At 42.1% G+C, this 20639-nt stretch overlaps 4 protein-coding genes across 4 annotated transcripts; 3 read left to right on the top strand and 1 right to left on the bottom strand.

Moving 5' to 3' along the window:
* Nucleotides 1-1763: 1763 nt before the first annotated feature.
* On the top strand, nt 1764-3477 carry EAE97_007243 (uncharacterized protein; the record flags this gene model as incomplete). The annotated part of the gene is made up of 2 exons (XM_038877757.1): nt 1764-2103; nt 2225-3477. The coding sequence occupies 2 exons, from the start codon at nt 1764-1766 to the stop codon at nt 3475-3477; spliced, it is 1593 nt and encodes a 530-aa protein (XP_038731242.1).
* An 820-nt stretch (nt 3478-4297) lies between these two features.
* EAE97_007242 (uncharacterized protein) lies at nt 4298-5877 on the top strand (the record flags this gene model as incomplete). Its single annotated transcript, XM_038877756.1, has 4 exons — nt 4298-4395; nt 4512-4783; nt 4920-5030; nt 5172-5877. 4 exons carry the CDS (start codon nt 4298-4300, stop codon nt 5831-5833), a joined length of 1143 nt encoding a protein of 380 aa, XP_038731241.1. The 3' UTR covers nt 5834-5877.
* A 3292-nt stretch (nt 5878-9169) lies between these two features.
* Nucleotides 9170-16492, top strand: EAE97_007241 (uncharacterized protein). Its single transcript, XM_038877755.1, has 7 exons — nt 9170-9882; nt 9944-10004; nt 10133-10234; nt 10291-10491; nt 10540-11184; nt 11247-15959; nt 16045-16492. The coding sequence occupies exons 1-6, from the start codon at nt 9617-9619 to the stop codon at nt 15762-15764; spliced, it is 5793 nt and encodes a 1930-aa protein (XP_038731240.1). The 5' UTR covers nt 9170-9616; the 3' UTR covers nt 15765-15959; nt 16045-16492.
* Nucleotides 16493-17688: 1196 nt separating this feature from the next.
* Nucleotides 17689-20032, bottom strand: EAE97_007240 (uncharacterized protein; the record flags this gene model as incomplete). The annotated part of the gene is made up of 5 exons (XM_038877754.1): nt 17689-18366; nt 18421-19225; nt 19302-19519; nt 19580-19649; nt 19707-20032. The coding sequence occupies 5 exons, from the start codon at nt 20030-20032 to the stop codon at nt 17689-17691; spliced, it is 2097 nt and encodes a 698-aa protein (XP_038731239.1).
* Nucleotides 20033-20639: the final 607 nt, after the last annotated feature.

Below are 20639 nucleotides of genomic sequence, written 5' to 3'. Positions count from 1 at the left end.
ATCTTCTTCTGGGATATTTTAATGGCTAGTCGCTATGATACTCCTGGATTAGAGGGGGAGCAGGGGTTTGTGTTTATTTTCGTTGGTGTGCATATTTTTGTTTATGTGTGTATGTATATATGCGTGCATGGATTGGTTAGATTCGTATATATTAACTTGAAGTGAGATTTGTGTTTAGGATGTGGAAACTTAATGGAAGAGAGATGGAGGGAGAGGAGAGGAGGGGAGGAGGGGAGATGATGTGGTGTGGTGTGGTGTGGTGTGGTGTTTTCTAGTTGGTTGTGGTATTTGGAGGCGGGCGTGATTGGGAAGGAGAGGATGGGAGGAAAAGAGCTATTGATGATGAATTATGAGGTGAGGCGTGGATGTGTTTAAGTTTGTGATATGAGGTTGATGGGGATAGGGATGGGGGTGAGATGAATGGAGGTGAGTTTTGGCGGGGTGCTTGGGTTTCCGATGCAAACACAATTCAACAGTTACAATCATACATTCTCGAGGATGTGGCATTGTGTTTGCAAATATCTGTCTATGTGATACTAATGCTTGGGTGATTCATCATATTACTTATCTCGCTTTGTATCTTTGGGAGAAGGAAAGGCAAGCATGACGGACGGGGTAAGCTTCCGAGTTTATGACAGTATTGAAGAAGATTAAAAGCTATCTTTCTTCTCGAAAGTTGCATTTTTTCCCGAAGATCAATATTGACTCGCTGCGTCAGATTGGGAACTCGGCTTTTTGCATAATTACTCGCTAAGCTACGCAGTTTCGTCTGCGCCTTTTCGATGGGGAATTTGGGGCAGGGCAGGGCAGAGCAAGACAGGATAGGATAGCAAGGTGAATTCTGTGGTCATTGGATAAGAGTCTTGCTGCCAGTGGCGATTTAGCTCCATTGCAAACCGAATGTAAGGAGCCAAATTGCAGTCGTACACCTAGTATCTATACTCAGTGTAGGCAATAGTATTTCCCGTATTTCGTATACGGGTTAGTTTAATGGTGTATATCGAGTTTTTTCGAAATATATATATATATATAGTATAGAATTCAATATTACTAAAAGTATTCAATATCATTTAGTTATTTAATATTATTAGTAATATACTGAAATACTGGAATTCAATATAAAATATATATTCCTATTCAAATTAAACTAGAAATAAGGGATTCCTATTCAATTTGAAATAAGGAATAGAATTTTATTATTTAATTTGAATAGGAATATATATTTTATATTAAATTCCAATATTTCAGTATATTATTAATATTCTTTAAATATATAAATATATATAAGAATAGTATAGTCTTCTTTCTATATATACTAGCTGTAATATCAATATGCTAATACGCGTTATAGTTTCACTATAGTATACTATTGCCTACACTGTCTATACTAGGTGTATTATTCAGTCTTTTTGTTTGCTGTATCTCAAGGAAGCAGTGGGAATATGTTCCTCAACTTGTTCACTGCTTTCTTCGCTATGCTTTTACTATCCTTATAATTCGAATATGAGAGTTAAAAAGTCAAGTTGGCTGCGTCATCTTGTGGTTGACGTGAATGGCACGTTTGCCATTTCTTTTGAACATCCAGATAACTTTGATCTGGGATGGGACTCACTGCTGGTATCTCATGCTATATTTAGGGCAGCGAGTCGGCAGTGTATTTGCTGTATTCGCATTACTTTTTCATGCTCATTTCTATATAACTTGCTATGTCAATACTTATACACTACCTACATTTCACACCATACATATCACGAATCTTCAAAATGGCTACCTTAGTCTACCACGCGGTAATCTTCCTACTTTTGATCATGTTTACGCTCGCTCAAGTTCGCATTCCTATCACAAGAAAGCTTCATGCTCCACATCCTGCTCTCAATCGCGGTCTCTCTACCCGCGACTCCGTTTCTGCATCTCTTGTCAACGACTTGACACAAGCAAGTTATGTGATCTCAGTCAAAGTGGGAACTCCGCCTCAGCATATTGAGTTGACTATCGATACAGGAAGCAGCGACACTTGGATAGTTGCCAATACTACTGCTTCATGTACTGGTGTTCGATTACCAGAGAAGAATGGATCTGCTCCAGTCCTGTGCGAGACACCATGTAAGTATTTCCATCACTAAATGGTTTCTTAGCCGCTCAGGGAACTCCGTCAATTTTTATAGCCAAGACCTGTCCTTGAGAGCATGGAAGGAAATGTTGAAGTTTTGCTGATGTATTATAGACAACCAAAACGCTTCTGCGACTGTCGAATTGAACATCACTACCGATAGATTTAATATTGAGTATCTGGATGGAGGTATAGCTAAAGGACCTTATATAGCTAAAGGACCTTATATAGCTAAAGGACCTTATATAGCTAAAGGACCTTATATAGCCGACACTTTTGTTCTCGGTAATGCCACCATTAAGTCTCTCCAGATGGGTCTCGCCAACGACACAAATTTCCAACTTGGAATACTGGGACTTGGTTATCCTATCAACGAGGCCTCTGATACCATATATCCAAGTATCATTGACGAGCTAGTCTCCCAAAATCTCGTCAGTACCAGAGCTTATAGTCTCTATTTAGATTCGCAAGACTCAGCTACTGGATCCCTTCTTTTTGGTGCAGTCGATACCACCAAATTTGTCGGTGAACTCGTGAACTTAGATATAGTACCGCAACCGTTCTGGAATGGCTCGGTTCTCTACTCATCATTGCCAATTGAGCTTGCTGCAGTGGGCATCACAGATCAAGAAGGCAATTCTGCAAACGTGACAACTTCTCCTCAAGTTTTACTTCTGGACTCTGGAACCACGCTTACCATATTACCAACTGAGGTTACAAAGGTCATATTCAGGAGATTCAACGCTTACGATGACACAGACTCCACTGGAAATGTCTACCTCCCTTGTTCAGTTCTCAATATTTCATCCTCTTTAACAATCGACTATCTATTCTCCTCATCTTCTGCTTCTGCTATGATTAGGGTTCCCATATCAAAACTTGTATTTCCACTTACAAATCCGACTTACGCATTGTATCCCGAGGATACTCTCCCAGATTTGCCATTTACCGGCGAAGCATGTGCGTTTGGCATACAAGCGACTTATGCGGACTATCATTTGCTTGGGGATACCTTTTTGAGAAGTGCATATGTGGTTTATGATTTGGATAACAATCAGATTGGACTCGCGCAGGCCAACTTCAAGGAAAATGATGCGGCAAGCGATGGAGATAGAAACGAGTATATCGTGGAGTTGAAAGCGGGAAAAGCAATCCCGGCTTTAACTGGCGTTAGTGTAACGAGCTCGGCGGAACCTAACCCTATGAGTACCGCTAGCAAGACTTCGAGTTCTCCTTCTGACGCGGCAAAAGCTGCAGCGACTGGCAAGTCTAGTAACGCTGTATCGATGTTAAGGAATGTGGATTTCAGAGTTCTCAGTATCTTCGTGCTGGGAGGATTAATTTTGAATGGAGCGATCATCGCATGATCATTTTGAGTTACATACTGCTGATTGTGCAGGGGGAATGTAACCAGCAAGCAAGAATCTTTTACCGAGGAGTAATCAAAGGATATATAAGACACGATCAGCATCATTACCTATTTATAGAAACACAAGAGTCAGAATCATCCCACCTTTGCGCTACCCTATACTACGAATTCCTCTCAGGAAATTCGTGCTAACATGACACAAACACGACAGAAACTTTATCATGCCCCTCACCATACCCCTCCAATTCCGATTACCTGCATATGCACACCCCGCTTTTTGTGCATAACAGATCTCTTTTTGTCCACCTGCGCAGATGATATCATATTCCTCGCTTCCCATAGGATTGAATAGATATGGTTCATATTTCTGCAGCCGAGCCTAATGTCCTTCATAAGTAGTCTATACGTAGAAGCAAAAAGAGGGCAGAATTGATCATCTGAGAAATTTCATGACAAATCTGCGATAAATGAGTTTATGCGATTTTATAGTGTTCAGCTATCATACTATTTGAGCCTTTGATTGTTTTAGTTGAATTAGAACAATTAGCGGGAGAATACTCCTCGGTTGTATGTATGATTGTTAATGATGATGCCAAGAACTTGCATACAATGATTTTAAAACTATATAACATGAAAGCAAGAAAATGGTTGTAACCATTTCCGAACAACATTGCAAATAAATTGTTTTTCGTGGAATAAACTATGATATTTAGTAACTTTCTTCTTCGGGATCTTTTTCATAGTTTCGCTTACGGCTCAAATTTAAGCACCGAAAGCGTCACGAAAACGAAGAAATATACCAAACTGAGATCATCATCATGACTTCGCTTGAAACACCTAAGGTTGCACTTATTACAGGAACAAATGGAATCTCAGGATCCGCTTTGTTGAGGCAACTTTCTAAGAATCCGATTTGGTAAGTATCCAATCAGGAGGTATCTTTCAACCTCGAAACAAGTACAATACCTTCAAACTCTCCTTCTCCTCTGGCCTGACATCGGACTTCCAACTAAAATCTTCTCTTGATACTAGGTCTCGTATCATTGCTCTTTCACGCTCCCCACCCTCCAATCTCCCTTCCGATCCCCGCGTCGAATTCCATTCTCTCGATCTCACAGCTACTGCTGGTGAGATTGCCGAGGCTTTGCGTGCTAAAGGACTTACAAATGTTACGCATTTCTTCCATTACGCCTACATTCATACCGACTATGACCATCCCAATCACCTAGAAGAGATGACCAAGAACAATGTACCTCTCTTCACCGATACTCTCACTGCTATCGATGTCACTTCTCGTGATAGTTGTAAGTTGAACCCCCGTTTAATCTGGCTATCCCGTCCAAACATTGGATTTGTTTGAGATTTTTACACTATTTCCATTTCATCCGACAGCTCTTTCACATCAATCCTGGCACTCAAAGGCTGACTTTCCCATTATAGTGCAACGTGTGATTCTCCAAACCGGAGGAAAGAACTACGGCTTACTTACCTCTCCACCCGCCTCAGAGCCCCTAACCGAAGATGCTCACCGGGTGACCGATCCTCGTTCTCGTAAGCTATGACACCCCATCTCTACCCTTTCCCGAATCTAAGCGCGCACTTATTCCGAATACACTTGCATCCCATCGACTCTCATATTTATTTCAAGTCTTGATATAACCTCGCTAATGAGTTACTAACTTCTCATCATAGTCCCGAACTTTTATTACCATCAAGAGGATTTTCTATGGTCACTCTCCGAAGAACGTTCTTGGAGTTGGAATATTACAATGCCGTTCTGGATATCAGGGTATGTAGGGAAATCCGGAAACAGCTGGGTTACATCCGCAGCCATTTACTTTAGTCTCTGTCAAGCTCTCAACAAGCCCGCGATTTTCCCCGGTGGAGAGGATGAGTACTATGGGAAATGGGACAGGGGCCAACACTTCAGTACGAGTTGGGTGATTGCAGAATTCACAGAATGGTTGGCGGTAAATGAAGAGCCGACAGTAAAGAATCAGAAGTTCAATATTGTCGATGATACGATTACTACGTTTCGAGATGTTTGGGAGGGAATTGGAAGATATTTTGGAGTTGAGACGAAGATGGAACGGAAATATGATTTGATGAGTGAAGTGAAAGAGATGGAGAAAGAATGGCCGGAAATTGCAAAAAAGTATGGAGTAAGGAACGATGCATTGGGGATTGTTACATGGGACGCGTTCGTTCGTGCCATGGACACTGGGGAGTGGGGAAGTGTGGTTAATATGGATAAAGCAAGCAAGGCGGGGTGGACGAAGAAGGTTGATACTATTAAGGAGATGGAGAAGATATTTGGGGAGATGAAAACTGATGGATGGATTCCGAATGTCTGAGGAAAAATTCGGTCAAGAGATTCTTTATCGTCTAGATATAAACCTCGTACTTTATCTTTTGTTCTTGGTTCAAATGATCATGATTTGTCGCTTTCCTAAAATGCACAACTTGCACATACTCTAGAAGTTGAGATAAAGTCCTGAAACGCATTATGCCAACTTTGATATTAGCAATTTCAATTTTGAGTAAATACATTAGAACCTCCAAAAGGTTTGGATAACACTATACAGATCGACGAGTGGCAAACTACCAGTCAAACACAATGAATTTTCATTCATAGCCTGTATGTATATGTCTTGTTGATGATTACATTGAATCCAATGCTTAATAAAGCTAGAATGTTTGATTTTGTCTCCTATCTTTGATTCTTGTTATGTTGAAAATTGATTTTCTTGCTACAATCAATTAAAAGAGTTGATACAGAATGTAACTCGAATTTAGACACGTTACATATGTTAGTCCTTCAAGATTGCAGTATTCCAAATCTAAGTGATTTCCGCGGCTTCGACACCCCCGCTGATTTTTATGGGTAAAGTCTTCATCTATGGTTTGAGAATGGTATCTCTTTCGATGAAGATTCGCAACCAGGGTGTAAGTTGCCTATCTTTTTTTAATTCCTGGCGTTTTTTCACTTGAAGAAAAATTCCAAGGAGATACATTGAGGTAAGGCTTTCGAAAATGTATCTTAGAGCTTGGATTTGATACAGACTGATGCTTGCCTTTTGAGCTTCAATTTCTCAGGCGCCATAATTGGAGAATTTGATTCAGAAACTTTACGTATTATAACTCAAAGCGGCAGCAGCACTAACATTGACCGATTAGAACCAGCGCACTCGTTTGCAAGCTAAAATCGACAGACATCCCCCCAAAAAGTAAAGATTAATTGCATACGTATATGAGCAAATGATGCATTGCGGGAACCCGCATTCACGACCCAGCGGTCCGCCGCAACCAGCTCATACTGGATAGGATTCTGTAGTAAAAGCACTAGCTTCACAAAGAAAACATCTCTAGGAACCAATTAATAGCAATGATTTCCTTGTTCTCGTCATGGAATTCTCCAAAAACATCAAGCTAAATTAAAAATCACCCCTAGTATTGTCGCAGCACTGATCGTTACAAATATTGATCTTGCTACTCGAAAACATTGCCACCCCTAGCGATCTAAAGGAATTAGTGGCAACTATTCCGCTAGATAGACAAGCTATTGATTAATTCTGTAGACCTACGTAGCAGAATGCATCCACGTCGTCTTCCGGATGTCGAAGTTCTGCTAATCAATGTAACCAAAGTCCATTTGAGTATGTAGGGAAGCAGGAGTGCTCCACTAATGAGAGAACTATTGAAGATCTTGGTTCCACGCCACTTTCGATTGGGACGATAAAAGACATTTGGAAAAAAGACCGATTGAAGACTTCTTAGAAGTTTTATGTATAATATCAAGTGGTGATGAAAAGTAAATCAAGTGCATGATGAGCACGAGCCCTTATCTCAATATTCAGAATCTCTTCGTCGATAAAACGTTTTTAATTAGAATTCTAAATAATATCTTGATCCTTTTCATGGTGGTGTTGTGGCTTATTAATGATCGAATTTTTTTCGGCCAATCAGGGATCGGGGGGAACGTTTATCCCTACGGTGATAAACCTTCGGGAGGCCTCTGCCTCGAAATCAAGGCCAAAAATTATGTAATCACCGTGTGGTCTGAGGATGAGATAAACGAGCCCCAACCTAGTTTCATCTGCCACGTGATTTGAGAGAAAGCGACCTATGTAGGCTCAGGTAGGGGAGTGGCGATGAATCTTATTAGTTTCTAGTTGGTTGGCTCAACGCTTGTCAATTTGCAGCAGGGACTTGAAGAAAGGTGCCTAGTATACACGATACATGGTTAGGAACATAAGGGCATATGCAAGATGAAGACAAAATGCTCCGCACGGCAGCACGTACCCGTTCATGAGAACTCACAGCATTTTTCTTCTTTTGGCCGTTTGCTATGTTCCATATATATTGGCCGACGCCTCTAGGATGTCTACACATCTGCCGATTAGCAAACTTACCGCCGTTTCATTGGTACAAAAAACATATGCGAGAGCTTCAGCATTACATAGCGAATAATTGGTGGCCGAGCAAGAGATCCTAATGGACTTCCCAGCCCAGACTTCCATGGCGTTGATGTACCTATAGAATGTGTAAGTATACCTGTGAGTATGAAGCACCTTCTTGGTTGTATACTCTGTTTGTATATTTTCCGAGTTCTTATGGCTGTCCAGTTTTTGACTGACATTATCATCTAGGTAGATCTATCTATATGGCAAGCAAGTCCTTGCATATTCTCTTCTCGCAATGCAATGTTCCAACTTCCAAGAGATATTCCAACGAGAATCCAACATTAATGGATGGTATCAGCGGAACACCAAAACTTTCAAACCGTACCAGCAAGCAGCTTGCAGTCTCCACCATCATGTCTCGTTAGCTTCTTGTCATTTGCGTCAATACTTACTTTCAAAGTGGATTCAAAAGATATGAACGATATCTTAGACACTTGCTTGTTCTTACCAACATAGTTTAGACATTTGGACATTACATTACCTAGGTAAATTCGTTGGGGTAGATATCTATAAGGTTAGCCTATTATGCACGCCATTAGATCCGGATTTTAGTGGAGTGCCTTTTTGTGGGGGCTGGTGAATACATATCACGATACCAACAAAACTACCAACGAAATAGGTTTGTATCTATTCTAGAACCGATCAATCAATCTGCAGTCTGCTTACTTACTATTCAAGGGTGATTCAGTCCTGATGAATACAGTGCTGGGAAAATTTCTCCAAGGAATGAATTATTACTGCAAGTGCACGTATAATCAGGCAAATAATCTTGGATATGATCAGTTTACATATATACTACCTGTGTGTATTCCCTCTTCCGAGTCTCGCTCGGAACGTTTGGTCTTCGGGAGAAATACCCCAGGAAGCTCGGCTGTAAAGACATTCTGCATGCCAGCATGGCTGGCTCCAAGACTAGCTAGCCACCCCTAGACGAAAATCACACCTTCCTAGTTCTAGGCGATGACATCTTCATCCAATGATAGAAAAGTGGCCTTGCAAATTATTATTTTATCCATTGTCATATGCATTTCACAAGTGGGAATCGTTTTTATGGCAAGAAATTCGTGAACTAAAGAGCGAGTGGACAATTGGCAAAATAAACTACTACATAGCGGCTACATGTTTCTGGAGAGAAGCTTCACATGTCTGTTTCTCAAAAGCTTACGACTGTACAGTTGTGTGTCTCGTACAATTTCAACCAATTATATTCCTGAATTCACCATCGGACAATTGTCCAACTGCGGAAATGAAGAACAAGATCAAATTGAGATTTCGGTCACCGGAACATTGTGCCGGGGGGTAGACGTTTATCATGCTGCCGCATCTGCGCTACGAACTCAATTATGCAGACTATACTCACGTTGCACTCAAATTATCTGGACCAGTTATGTACTTTCATATCTTCTCTACTTCTACGCCTTTCCGCAGTTTCCTCTCCTGCAGTTGTCCGGAATTCTTGTCAGAAATCCTTGCTGCATACATATTATGTTTATGCCCCACCCTGGAGCCACACCATAGAATTTGAGCAATTAACAAATACTCGCACACTGCACCTGCACAATGGACTCTATTCCTAGTCTTTTAAATAAAGTTCATGGCATGTCACCGAACATCGTTTCTCATTTTGATCATCATTTCACCACTTGATGAACGATTTTATCAAAGACAACGACAATGGTTAAAAGGGACGACATATGTTCCTTTCTTGGATATGAAAAAGATAACCCTACGAAGGATCGTCGGAATCTGTTAAAATCTACTTCTGCATTTTTGGCCGATTACGAAGCTCGTGGGAACAAGGTTTATGGTAGAAAGGCCGAGTCTATTGGAAGTCGACTGTGTGCTGTAAATTTTCTGGAAGAAGAAGGTAGAGGGGAGAGGTTCTGGCCGCCAGCATCAGATGGAAGCTTGGTTTACGAACAAGCTCGCGATAAAGAAATGTGAGAGAAGATTCGTTTTGCTTCTTCTATGCCGCTGTATTCTGAGAATTTTGGTTTCTAGTATCATCGATCATGTAGCCGACCTATTTCTCATCCACGCAAGATCCAACTATAGCAAATTGGTATGTACTACTCTTGTTTAATTTTGTTTTATGAAATATGGCACATCTGATGGATGGTCTCGCTTCATTTCTGATGATTTGCGAGCATGTTAATTTCCCGTGTGGGAGCTAACGCCACAATCATGCAGCATGCGAAACGGAGGAGCCAAAAACACAATGCTACCTCCCCACCATCAAATGTTAACAATGAACATAATAGCAACAAACCCTCGGCGTTGAGTGCACCTGAAGTATTTCTTTCTGTAACAATTTAGCCTTCAATTCCAGATACTAATTGGGCGTACAGGAAACTTACTTGGAAGACGAAGAGCCACAATTTACTTATAGTTCGTCTTTAATGACCATCAAGCCAGAATTATGCCTTACACCATGGTTAGATCCGCCAAAAAGATTTGACCGTAACGTGGCTATGCCGTGGGCAGAGCGTATTGACCCCAAAAACCTTCCAGACCCACCCGTTCGATTGGGGAAGGATTGGTTGTCACAGGTTGTTCTCTCAGATACCAAATTTTCATGGAAGCTAACTTGGGCTTAGAAGAGTGTACAATGGCCCAGTGCAGTTGATAAGGAAATTCAGTACTTTATGCATAGATGGTTGTTTTATTACACAAATGATTTAGAGAATGGCACAGATGATGGAATTCAAAGTCTCGTGACTCTCTTGAGGAAGAAAGAGGGAACAAGTGCGGAGCTCGACGGCGCACAACTTCGAGAATTCAGAAGTCGAATTATCGATAGAGTGAGACATTGGACAGAGACATTCATCAATCATCAGTTTGTAGAATTACAAGCCGACGGTGTTCCTCAGATGACTGCAAGGTTTCGCGCAATATGGACAACCCTCAAGTATGACACACCTACTCCCCGCGTCAGTAATCGAAGACGGAGTGTTGAAGAAGAAACGCCCCCAGAAACCCATCGCAAGAGACGAAAACTTTCAAAGAAATCTGAAGACAATACGCTGGATAGTAGTAGATCAAAGAGAAAACCTTGGACCGAGAATGCATGGCGACGCAAGACAATTCCACCTCCCGCGGACATGACTTTCCCGAATCTAATATCGAGAAAAAGCTCTAATGTTGATCCCGTGACCGTGATGGTGACACCTCGGGCCAGGGTCAACGAAGAAGACAGTGATGAAGAAAGGTTCCAAAAGTGTGAAGTACATGAAGGGTCTGAGGTATGATTTACATCATCGCAAATTCCGTTTCAGTTTTCATTACCATCACTAATCATGTTTAGCATACGGTACGAAATACAAAAGTTTCCGTCGAAATACCTTCACCCTACAAAGTTGTATCTAACAAAGCTGATGTATTCATCAAGATGGAAGATGAATCCACTGTAGAGGTATCACAGCTAGGGACGACAGTCATCGAAGTATTGGACGATGAGCGATCCAGCGAAGCAACAAAACTATCAGTACCTACTCAAGGGTCAGTCATCAAATCCCCATCGCCAAATCCGGATGACACAAGGGCACTTGAGACAACGCCTCAACACGTGCAAGACAGCATGACAGGGCCCGAAGCCAAGTCAATTCTTTCACATCAATCAAGCAATACGCCAGAAGGTCGAAATCTCTCACCACAGTTTGAAGTGCTAGAAGCCATTGTCATGCCAAACCAATCGTCGAAAATAATTGCAGATGGTCCTCTGATTGACGAAACATTTGATGCTCAAGCAGAAGTAATTGACTCTCGTCAATTATCAACCCAGGTCGAGCATTCGAGTCAACCTTTACAGAATACGAATGCACCTTCATCTCCAAAAGTCAAAGGAGATCTAAAATTTCGTGTCGAAGTAAGCACTCAGCCGATCGATCTTGACGAGAAAGACTTTACAAAAGCGTCGACTTCAAAGCAGTTAAAAGATTCCGTTGTTGAGCCTCGACGACCCGTCGCACCGAACCATCAAATTTTAACTGACAATGGGAATCACAATGTCTCTATTTCTATGACCCCACCAGAGATTCAGCCATCAGAAAATCCAAGAAAATATGGTCCTTTCAATGACATCAAGATTTTGAACCAGCTTTTCTCGTCCAATGGCTCCCGAACCACAGATACCCACCGACAGCGTGGTAATTCTAGCGTTTCACCAACATCAATCGCTGATGCGCATACACATGAAATGGAGAAGAATTCCTTCCAGACAAACGCAACCCCGAAGCATGTGTTGCCACGAGCGTCGTCATCGGTTGAACTTGCTCCAAAAGAAGGTCCTGAAAAAATCCCAAATCAGGGCGAGTCACCTACAGCTAATAAAGCACCCATGGAGGGATTGAGTACTTTGGCACAAAGTCCAAAGACTGCCAAACTTCAACCAGGTCATTCTGTTCCTATTTCCCTGTTAGATGTTGTAGACAGAAGCCAGAAATCGTTTGAGAAGAATGATTCTAGTTTGATACGAACCCCCTTGCCGTCAGGTCCATTGACGTCTGAGATCAGTCAGGAAACATCAACTCTATCGCCTATTATTGGACAAGCTACAACGACAACATCTGAACACCCCAAGCCAAATGTGTCATCTCAAATACCACCTCAGAGTCCTGTCCAAGAAACTCAACCAGCCTTCCGTGATTCATTTGTTTCAGGTTTCCAGCCTATAAATAGACCGGTATCTAGTCTTTCTTCGCAATCTCCTTCCGCTCCCATATCTCATAGTCCCCCCAGTGTATACAAGTCATCGATTGAACCACAAGAACATCGAGATCAACGACACAGCGAGCAGACAAAAGAGGTACCAAAACAGAGTGAAACCATGTTCTCGCAAAATGCTGTGCGGGAACCTGGCAGATCATCAGAGCCATCCTGCACCAGGAACGTCCATCTCAACTCATATCCGGTGAACTCTCAGAATGGTGTCTATCCCATGGCTTTTGTCAGTAAACCGACAGCATCAAAGAACGACGTGTGGATGCAAGAAACCTCCCGAAAAAGGCAGTTGGAGCGAACGGATACCAAGCCTCGGAAAACAAAGTCAAGAAAGAAGTCAATGCCATGCGAAAAGCCGACTACAGTTTCTGGTACTGTTCAATATCCGCTGGCGCCATCAGCTCCCGCAACCCAAAACATGACACCTTATGCGATGCAAACACAATCTTCGCGACAGCCTGAATTTGACCAAGCGCGCTCTCCCAAGCCTCCGCATCCAGAACTCATCAGTCATCTGAGAATCATGGACGAAAAGATGGGTACGAATTCCGCAGCATCTTATCAACACCATATCAAGATAATTAGCTCTCCGATAATCCCAAACCAGCAGCCGAATAAGCATGGTCGGAATCTAGATCAAAATTCCACAACCAACTACGATGCCAGGCAAGAGCATAATGTCTTGAATCCCTTGGTCTTGCAAGAACAGATCCATTCAGAGCGAAAGCGATCGTCAGAGGATTGGGGTAATACAAAGAGTCCTGTGGGAATGCATCATGCAACTCCTGTCGGGTCTCCAGCACAATCTCAGCGAACTTCCAGCATGTCGCAAAAACGACCGTCAATCCCCGAAAATATACAAATCTCTCGCATGGAACAAGAGAGGTTTCAGCACGGTATGCAACAAAATAGAAGATTTCCAAATGCTGGGGAAAATAAACTTGATTCTCAGAATGGCAAGCAGGAATTGTCCAACCTTCCTAAACTTGACATACAAATCAAAATCAATCCTGGGACGATTAAGACTCGGAATCAAGTGCAGTTTAAGGAGAACGTTCAAACCAGAGCTGACGTTGAAACTCAGAATCAGCGGTCCGAGTCTTTAAATATGGTTCAGTCTGAATCAGTGCGTTTGCGCGAGACGGAAACAATGCATGGGGCTCCTATTAACAATGGAACGGGCCGTAAGATTTCCAAAAGCCCCTCAATGTCAAGTCCTAAGACATCGCAATATCTCAAGGACCTATCGGGGACGCAAGATAGGGTTTATAATAATGTCCAACAGTCGACCCCAGCACAAACCAACCAGCATTCTAACCAGCAGCCACAAGAGCCAAAGACTCACAGCCAGATCCAAGCCAATTCTTCCTCTTCCGAACTGTATCGATCACAGGACCCATGGTGGAACTCGTTAGCTACTGATTATAATATCTCCACCATTCCCAAACAGCCATCAAGATACGTCCCGCAAACTAATATTTTACACAACCGCACGATGAGCAACACCACTCCAGTCTCAAAAGTATCAGGTGCGTCACAGGTCCAAATGGGAAGTCGAGAAACTCTACCTGATATGAGACAAGTTGTACCCCAAGCAACAGAACGCCCGCATTCCACAGGAAGTCAAGCCTCCAAAGTATTTCACCAAATACCAGACAGCCAGCGCGCCAAGCACCATTTAACAAAGCCACCTAATACAGAACATTCACCGCCGCAAAGCCATTCTGTCAATGAACATTCGACACAGTCGTCACAATTTCAGCAGTTTACTCCATCTGGTCAAGGTGCGCAATCGCAATTTGGTGTTCGACCCTCGCCTTCTCAAACCGAATTCTCAAAGCAAGCTCCGGGTAAGTTGTCGAGCGAAAGCACACCGTCACCAACCAATCAGTCTCATCAGCCTGTAACTCAACCTTTAAATCGGCCTCTCACATCTTCGAAAAGTCAATACAATAACAACGCGGCCAGTCAGCTTTCCAATACACAAACTTCTAACTTTCACCGTCAACCTCTCAATCAGCACCCCGCTCAGCCCGCTATCATTCAAAGTCCAGTGACACAAAATCAATTTGTCAATCGCCCCTCTACGCAATTCTCCCCTGTACAGGCGTCGTTTCCCCGGAATCAATATACTGGCCCGCCTCCAACACAGCAAGCTTCTATAGCTCCAGGCTCTTACAATACAGAGTATACTGGGCAACAGAGAGCGATTTCACAATACCAGTATCCAAAGCGGCCACAGCCAGCTGAGCCACAAATTGCTACGACGCACCCACAGAAGCAAGTTTACAGTGAGCAGAATCCTCATGATCATACACAAAGCAGATTGAATGGCGCGAGTCCTCGAACTGTGATAGATTTAGTCAGTGCATCTCCAATGCAGTCCCCAACAATCCAGGTCCCTGTATCTCAACCCTCATTAGCAACTACGATGTCTGCTATACTAAACCCTAAGCTTCCACCCACGCCGCCAACACCAGCTATCGTTCCTGCTACTGGGTCAGATTCCATGTCGAAATTCCCAGCTAGTACCCAATCTATGTCTGGAAACCCTCTGCGACAACAAACCTCGGCCATTGTACCCACTCCCAAGATTAATGGCACTTCTCATCATTATCATCCAGCGACATATTCTCCACGACCGCAACCACCTGCTACAAACTCTACACCTAAAATCGACACTGCCTCTCAATACTCGCATCCTGCTCAATCTCTAGCCACGCCACAACAAACACCGACCACACCGCAAGGCGCGGGACCGAAACTTGATTTCTATCTCCAACGCTCCAGCTCCTTAATTGACACTAGTATATCTTTCTCATATCAATACATGGAATCACTCTCCTTATCGAATTTGTTCGCCTTTTTCTCTCAACGCTCCGGTATACCTTTAGAGAGATTAGACGATCTTACCTTCCGATGCATGTTTGGAGAGTATCAACAATTCGTGATTGGAAAGAACATGGGGGATGGAGAATGGAAGCGAGCGCGAAAGAGAATATGGAGGAATTGGGACAGAGATGTTAAATCTGCTAAACAAAATGGAGACGATGAAGATGAGGAATTTTGGGAGGTCAACATTTTGATTGGGAGGTGTGCATAGATAGTTGGCCGGATTTTCAAACTCGGTTAATTGCCTCATTATTAGATAAATGTAAATACTGATTATAAAACCTGTAACTACATTCTTCCAATGCCGATAGTGTCTCAATTTTCTGTTCTGAAGTCTTTCATTGAATGAATTATACGAGATAGTATTTAGTGAGGATGAATTCTCTATTCCAGCACGAGTGTTTCACTGATTGCATACCGTCAGATATATGATGATATTGTCAAGGTTATCTTAATCATATCTGAGTGTGGATAGTTTGATATGAGCATACCTATGAAATCTCCCACTTTTTGAATTTTGCCCATCACCTCTAAATCACACTCACTGTACGTCATATCCAAGCCAAAGTCAGCAATTTTGCGCCTCCGGCAGCCATCCCGAGGTCGATGTTTTGAAAAAACGCCGAAGGGTAAGACTTGCATCCGAAATGCATTTTAGCGGATAAACGTTGATGTAACGGGGTCAATAGCCGCTAGCCGAACTCCGGTATTATGTTATGCCGTCACATCGAAGGATTAGCAAATAAATTAAAATGTTGGTGATTTAATATTCTGCGCCTCTTCAAGATCTTAGCGTACATGAAAATGACAGTTGATGCCGAGCAGCGTAGAAATATATGACAAATCCATCGTCTGCCTAACCAACAATACGCGTAAAGGCAACCTCATCCGGAAATGGAGTGTAACACGTACAGGACTAATATATGTATATGCACGATTCCTGGTTCGCATAATCATTTTACCAACCAACTGTTGGATTTCACATGCAGAGCGAAGAAAACAGATAGTTATGAGCGGAAGAGATTTTTATGCACATTTCAGACGAATCCAAGAAACTACCAAGATTGGTAACTTGAGTGATTGGATTGAGGTGTGTGCAAGGTTACATCTGTTTGGATGAAATTGTGTGTGCGTATGTCTGCCAGGGGAAAGAGGCGAATACGAATTGACAATATGTCGGTATTCATGAAGATTACAGGGGAGAACATCTCATTCTAACTTGGCAAGATGCATGACTCAGTCATATAATACTTGAGCATACCTATTTTTTAAGATTCTTCCAGTTGAGGATTGTCAAGATAATGATATTAATGGTCAGATTGGCTTAGGATAATTTGAACTTTTTCGGCTATGCATTGACTCTACGGTTGCGGGTTAGACCTGCTGCTGTTGAGATAAAGTATGGTTAATCTTCACGCAGTATACCTAGATGAGTAGAGTTCACTCCCAGGAAATTTCACATGTGATAGCTACAATAGAAAGATTCGATTCCAGAGATAATCGATCGAACCCACACAGTGGAAATCGCCACCGACAATGAGGGAATATTTAATGTTATGAGACGATACTACCGCCGCTTTTCTCAAACTGCAGAATTGGCCTGAGTTCTAGTGAACTGCTTGGTATGTAACGTATCACTTCACTAGAATGCCGCTTAATAGCCTGGCAAGGTGCTCAGAGGAAGAATGAGTTGCCTCAATCAGGACTAACACGTGTTCAAGATTCTTTTTTTCTTTGATTCTATCCTCGAATCAGAATAGAATGGCAATCTTCTACTTCCAGATTTCCTCTACTCTTTCAGCTAGTACGCACATGTTTGAGTTGGAAGATACTCCTCTACGCCTAAGTAATCTGCTAGGCTTTCTCTTTCCTTGATAGGACAATATGACGATAATCCATGATGAATGGCCGGGAAGGCAGACAAATAAGAGGGGAAAAGAACAACTGAGACTCCGAGGTCCTGCAATTCTGTTTTCAGATCGCTCTATTGATTTTCAAAATACTATATGTAGATTTTGGCGTATGAACTGGAGCTTCTCATGGTAGAATGTAAGTTTATTAAACATATTCATTCCATGAAGAAATCTCTTCTTGATAAAGACTGCACGAAAACACGTTTCCCATCCAAGTCAGCATCACAATGCTCGAGTGTGTATCCTCTCAGTCAATATCCTACAGACCCTGCTCTTCAACTTCGTACCATTAAGCCATTGTATCTTACTATACTTCCACAGATCTCTCATGATCTCTACTATGTTCTCCCACTTCCTCTCATCTCCCTTCATCACTGTCTCCAGCCGATCATCACCTAGTAAGATTGTAAATTTCAAACTGTCAACTTTATGTATATTGACACCCGATCTCAGGGCAAAAAGTGAAATAAAGGATGATAGCGAAAAATCCTCAAGATTCTTGATGTTGACTTTCAGGGGATTCTCGTAATCAAAGTTTTGCTTCGACAGAAAAATGAAGTTTATGTCGTTCGAGAAAGTAGCAAGTGGAAGATTATCCTCGGATGCTGGCTCGCCTGCCATATAAGTTATGGGTCGAAGTGGTGCGGTGAATAGCGGAGAGGGCTTAGGTTCTGTGGAACCTGGTTGAGATTGCACAAAAAAATAATTGAAAAATGCTGAGTGGGATGACAAGAATCCGCTGCGCGGATTGGAAGCTGGATTTGGATCTGGTTTGATTGCAGCTCCACTTACTATAGCTGTAGTACTGATTGGTTCCGTCAAATTCAACTTGAAGTTGCTAATCTCAGGATTGCACATGGTGGTGGGAGTTTTTGTTGCCGTCGCATGTGCCAAATCGTCCTGAAGTTCAAATCGATTAGAATGGTTCACTAGGCTAATGAATCGATATCTTACTTCAAGAAATTGGGAAGTTCTCCCAAACTGATATGAGCCATAGCGCTGCACGAGGTCTATTTCATGTTGATATATCTCGTTCGAGTTACTTTTACCTCCATCTTCCGCTTTGTCTTTTTCCTTCATGATGGGAGATTGATCTCGATTGAATATTGAAAGACTTCGACGCTTTGTTGTGGTAATTTCTTCATCCACATCACCACTTAGTGATGTTGATTGAAAAGTTCGTTTTCGTGATAGATTCATTGGACCTTTAGGGTTTGACGAGCGTTGTCGGGATTTGGCTGTAACCTCATCGCGATCTGGAGACACAGACATGTCGTAAACATCTCGACATTGTGTGCTTGATGACTCGAGTTCGTCCCTGACTTCCTCGGAAGGCTGGTTCCAAATGGTCAATCTCTGATTCCATGCTGCGTCCAATTCCCGTGTTCGTGATATTTCGTTGCTACTGCGATTGCGGAATAATAATCTTTCAACAAGTAATGCATCAGCTAACTCTCCTACCCGGGTTTGAAGAAGACCTTTCAATGTCTTGAAATGTATCTTGTTTGCAATTACTGGCTCGTCCTTGAAGAGGCGAACAAAATTCATCAGACTCATGTTCTGATCTGCATTGTAATACAAGAATCCATGCATAAACCTGAGAATATATGAATCAGGCTCAAGGCCTCCTTGGGCCACCCAGGTGAATTCCTCATCTTCCAACCATTGTGGCGAGATGAATTCAGCCATCATCTTCTTGTCGTCTATTGGCTTTATGTACCGTATATGAGTGCTGCATTTTTCCTGATGGCTGGTATTCCTTGTTTGCAACAACGATTAGCTCAAAGATACTTCAAGATTCAACTTGGAGATTGCAGAGTCACCCTTTGACATACTTTAGTCCTCTCAATTTACTCTCGTCAATGTTTCGCCTGTTCGATCTCATTGCTGGAGATTCAGCGATATTATTAGAAATTTTTCCAGCTTTTGAACATTCTTGGCCATCCTTTAGGTGTTGATCTCGTATTGATAGATCTTGATGTCCCAGAGTGACCAAGAGTTCGTCGTCAGAATCTAGGTCTTGTCCACCGCCCAGAGCATTTTTTGGTGCTTCCTGTCGAGGCGTTAGTCATACAATAGATGAGCAACGAAATTCTACACTGGTTGCACAAACTTTTCGCCGATGATTCCTGAAAAAGTAGTGCATCTTCAATGCAAAAATGTGGGCAAGTAACTTCAAAATTCTAGCCATAAATCGTTTAGTCGTTGTTGCCATACTGAAGAAATCGCAAGACGCTCACTTTATCATATCATTCTCCCAACTAAGTCGGCGATGATTGCCCGTTCCAACCTCTGGCCATAGAAACTGAACTGTTTCCTTGTCTGCGCAAAATAATTTTGCCAATTCTTGCGCCTCCGGATTCTCTTTAGACATCACTTTTAATGGTGTAATGTTAAGAGATTTCGCGAAGATATTGATCTTCTTCTTTAACTCCGAGTCAGCAACAGGGTAAAATCCTAAAGATCTGTATAAATCCTGGATCCTTTTGTCTTTGCCTTTTGATACCGTCTTGCTTCTGCTCCTCTTCTTAGAAAGGATATGTTGTGCTTGCAAATTTGACGACATCATTAGTGATATTGATGATCCAAGACTGCCGAGAAGATGAAGAACACCTGGACGAATGAATACAAAAGAGCAAAAGATCTAAATAAGAGTGTGGAAGGGATGATGCTAGGCCCTTTTATAACTTCTGGATTATGCTATCCAATTTTGGCGAGGAGCCATGTTACTATAAGCATGTTTTAGTTGGTATGTAGCAAGGATTATAAACAATACAAACGATTCAATAGCTTCTTTACTAGATTCAGAAGTTTCCTTGTGTATAGTCTGATATGTTATGCAACTCAATTGATCTAAGGTATCTGATTCATAGGTTTCTAGAAAGTTCAATAGGCCGAATTTATTCTTAGCGAATCTGCCTTACTTGGCACGCTAAAAACATTTAACGGTTTGGTTCTTCAAGTTGAGACAGAACTTCTCTGGATGATTGTTATTCTGCTATTGATGCACTGCCTGTCAAATAGTTAGACCCTGGAATTAGATGTCATATGTATAAACAGAAGTGGTACGATATATGTGACCAGAGGACGGGCGATGCTAGCAGCTATTCACATACAAGATAAGAACATGAAATCTAAAATCATAATTACATACCACCATCTGATTCAATAGA

This window comes from Botrytis byssoidea (genome assembly GCF_014898295.1).
Source record: "Botrytis byssoidea strain MUCL 94 chromosome Unknown BBYS_014, whole genome shotgun sequence".
NCBI classification, from domain to species: domain Eukaryota; kingdom Fungi; phylum Ascomycota; class Leotiomycetes; order Helotiales; family Sclerotiniaceae; genus Botrytis; species Botrytis byssoidea.
This window is presented reverse-complemented; position numbering and strand designations above follow the sequence as displayed.

What these genes read in the sequence shown, in the direction of transcription:
- EAE97_007241 (XM_038877755.1), top strand. Translation starts at nt 9,617, where the DNA reads ATGGTTAAAAGGGACGACATATGTTCCTTTCTTGGATATGAAAAAGAT. An exon ending in CAAGCTCGCGATAAAGAAAT is followed by an intron (nt 9,883 to 9,943) that starts GTGAGAGAAGAT and finishes TTTGGTTTCTAG; the next exon opens with TATCATCGATCATGTAGCCG. An exon ending in CGGCGTTGAGTGCACCTGAA is followed by an intron (nt 10,235 to 10,290) that starts GTATTTCTTTCT and finishes TTGGGCGTACAG; the next exon opens with GAAACTTACTTGGAAGACGA.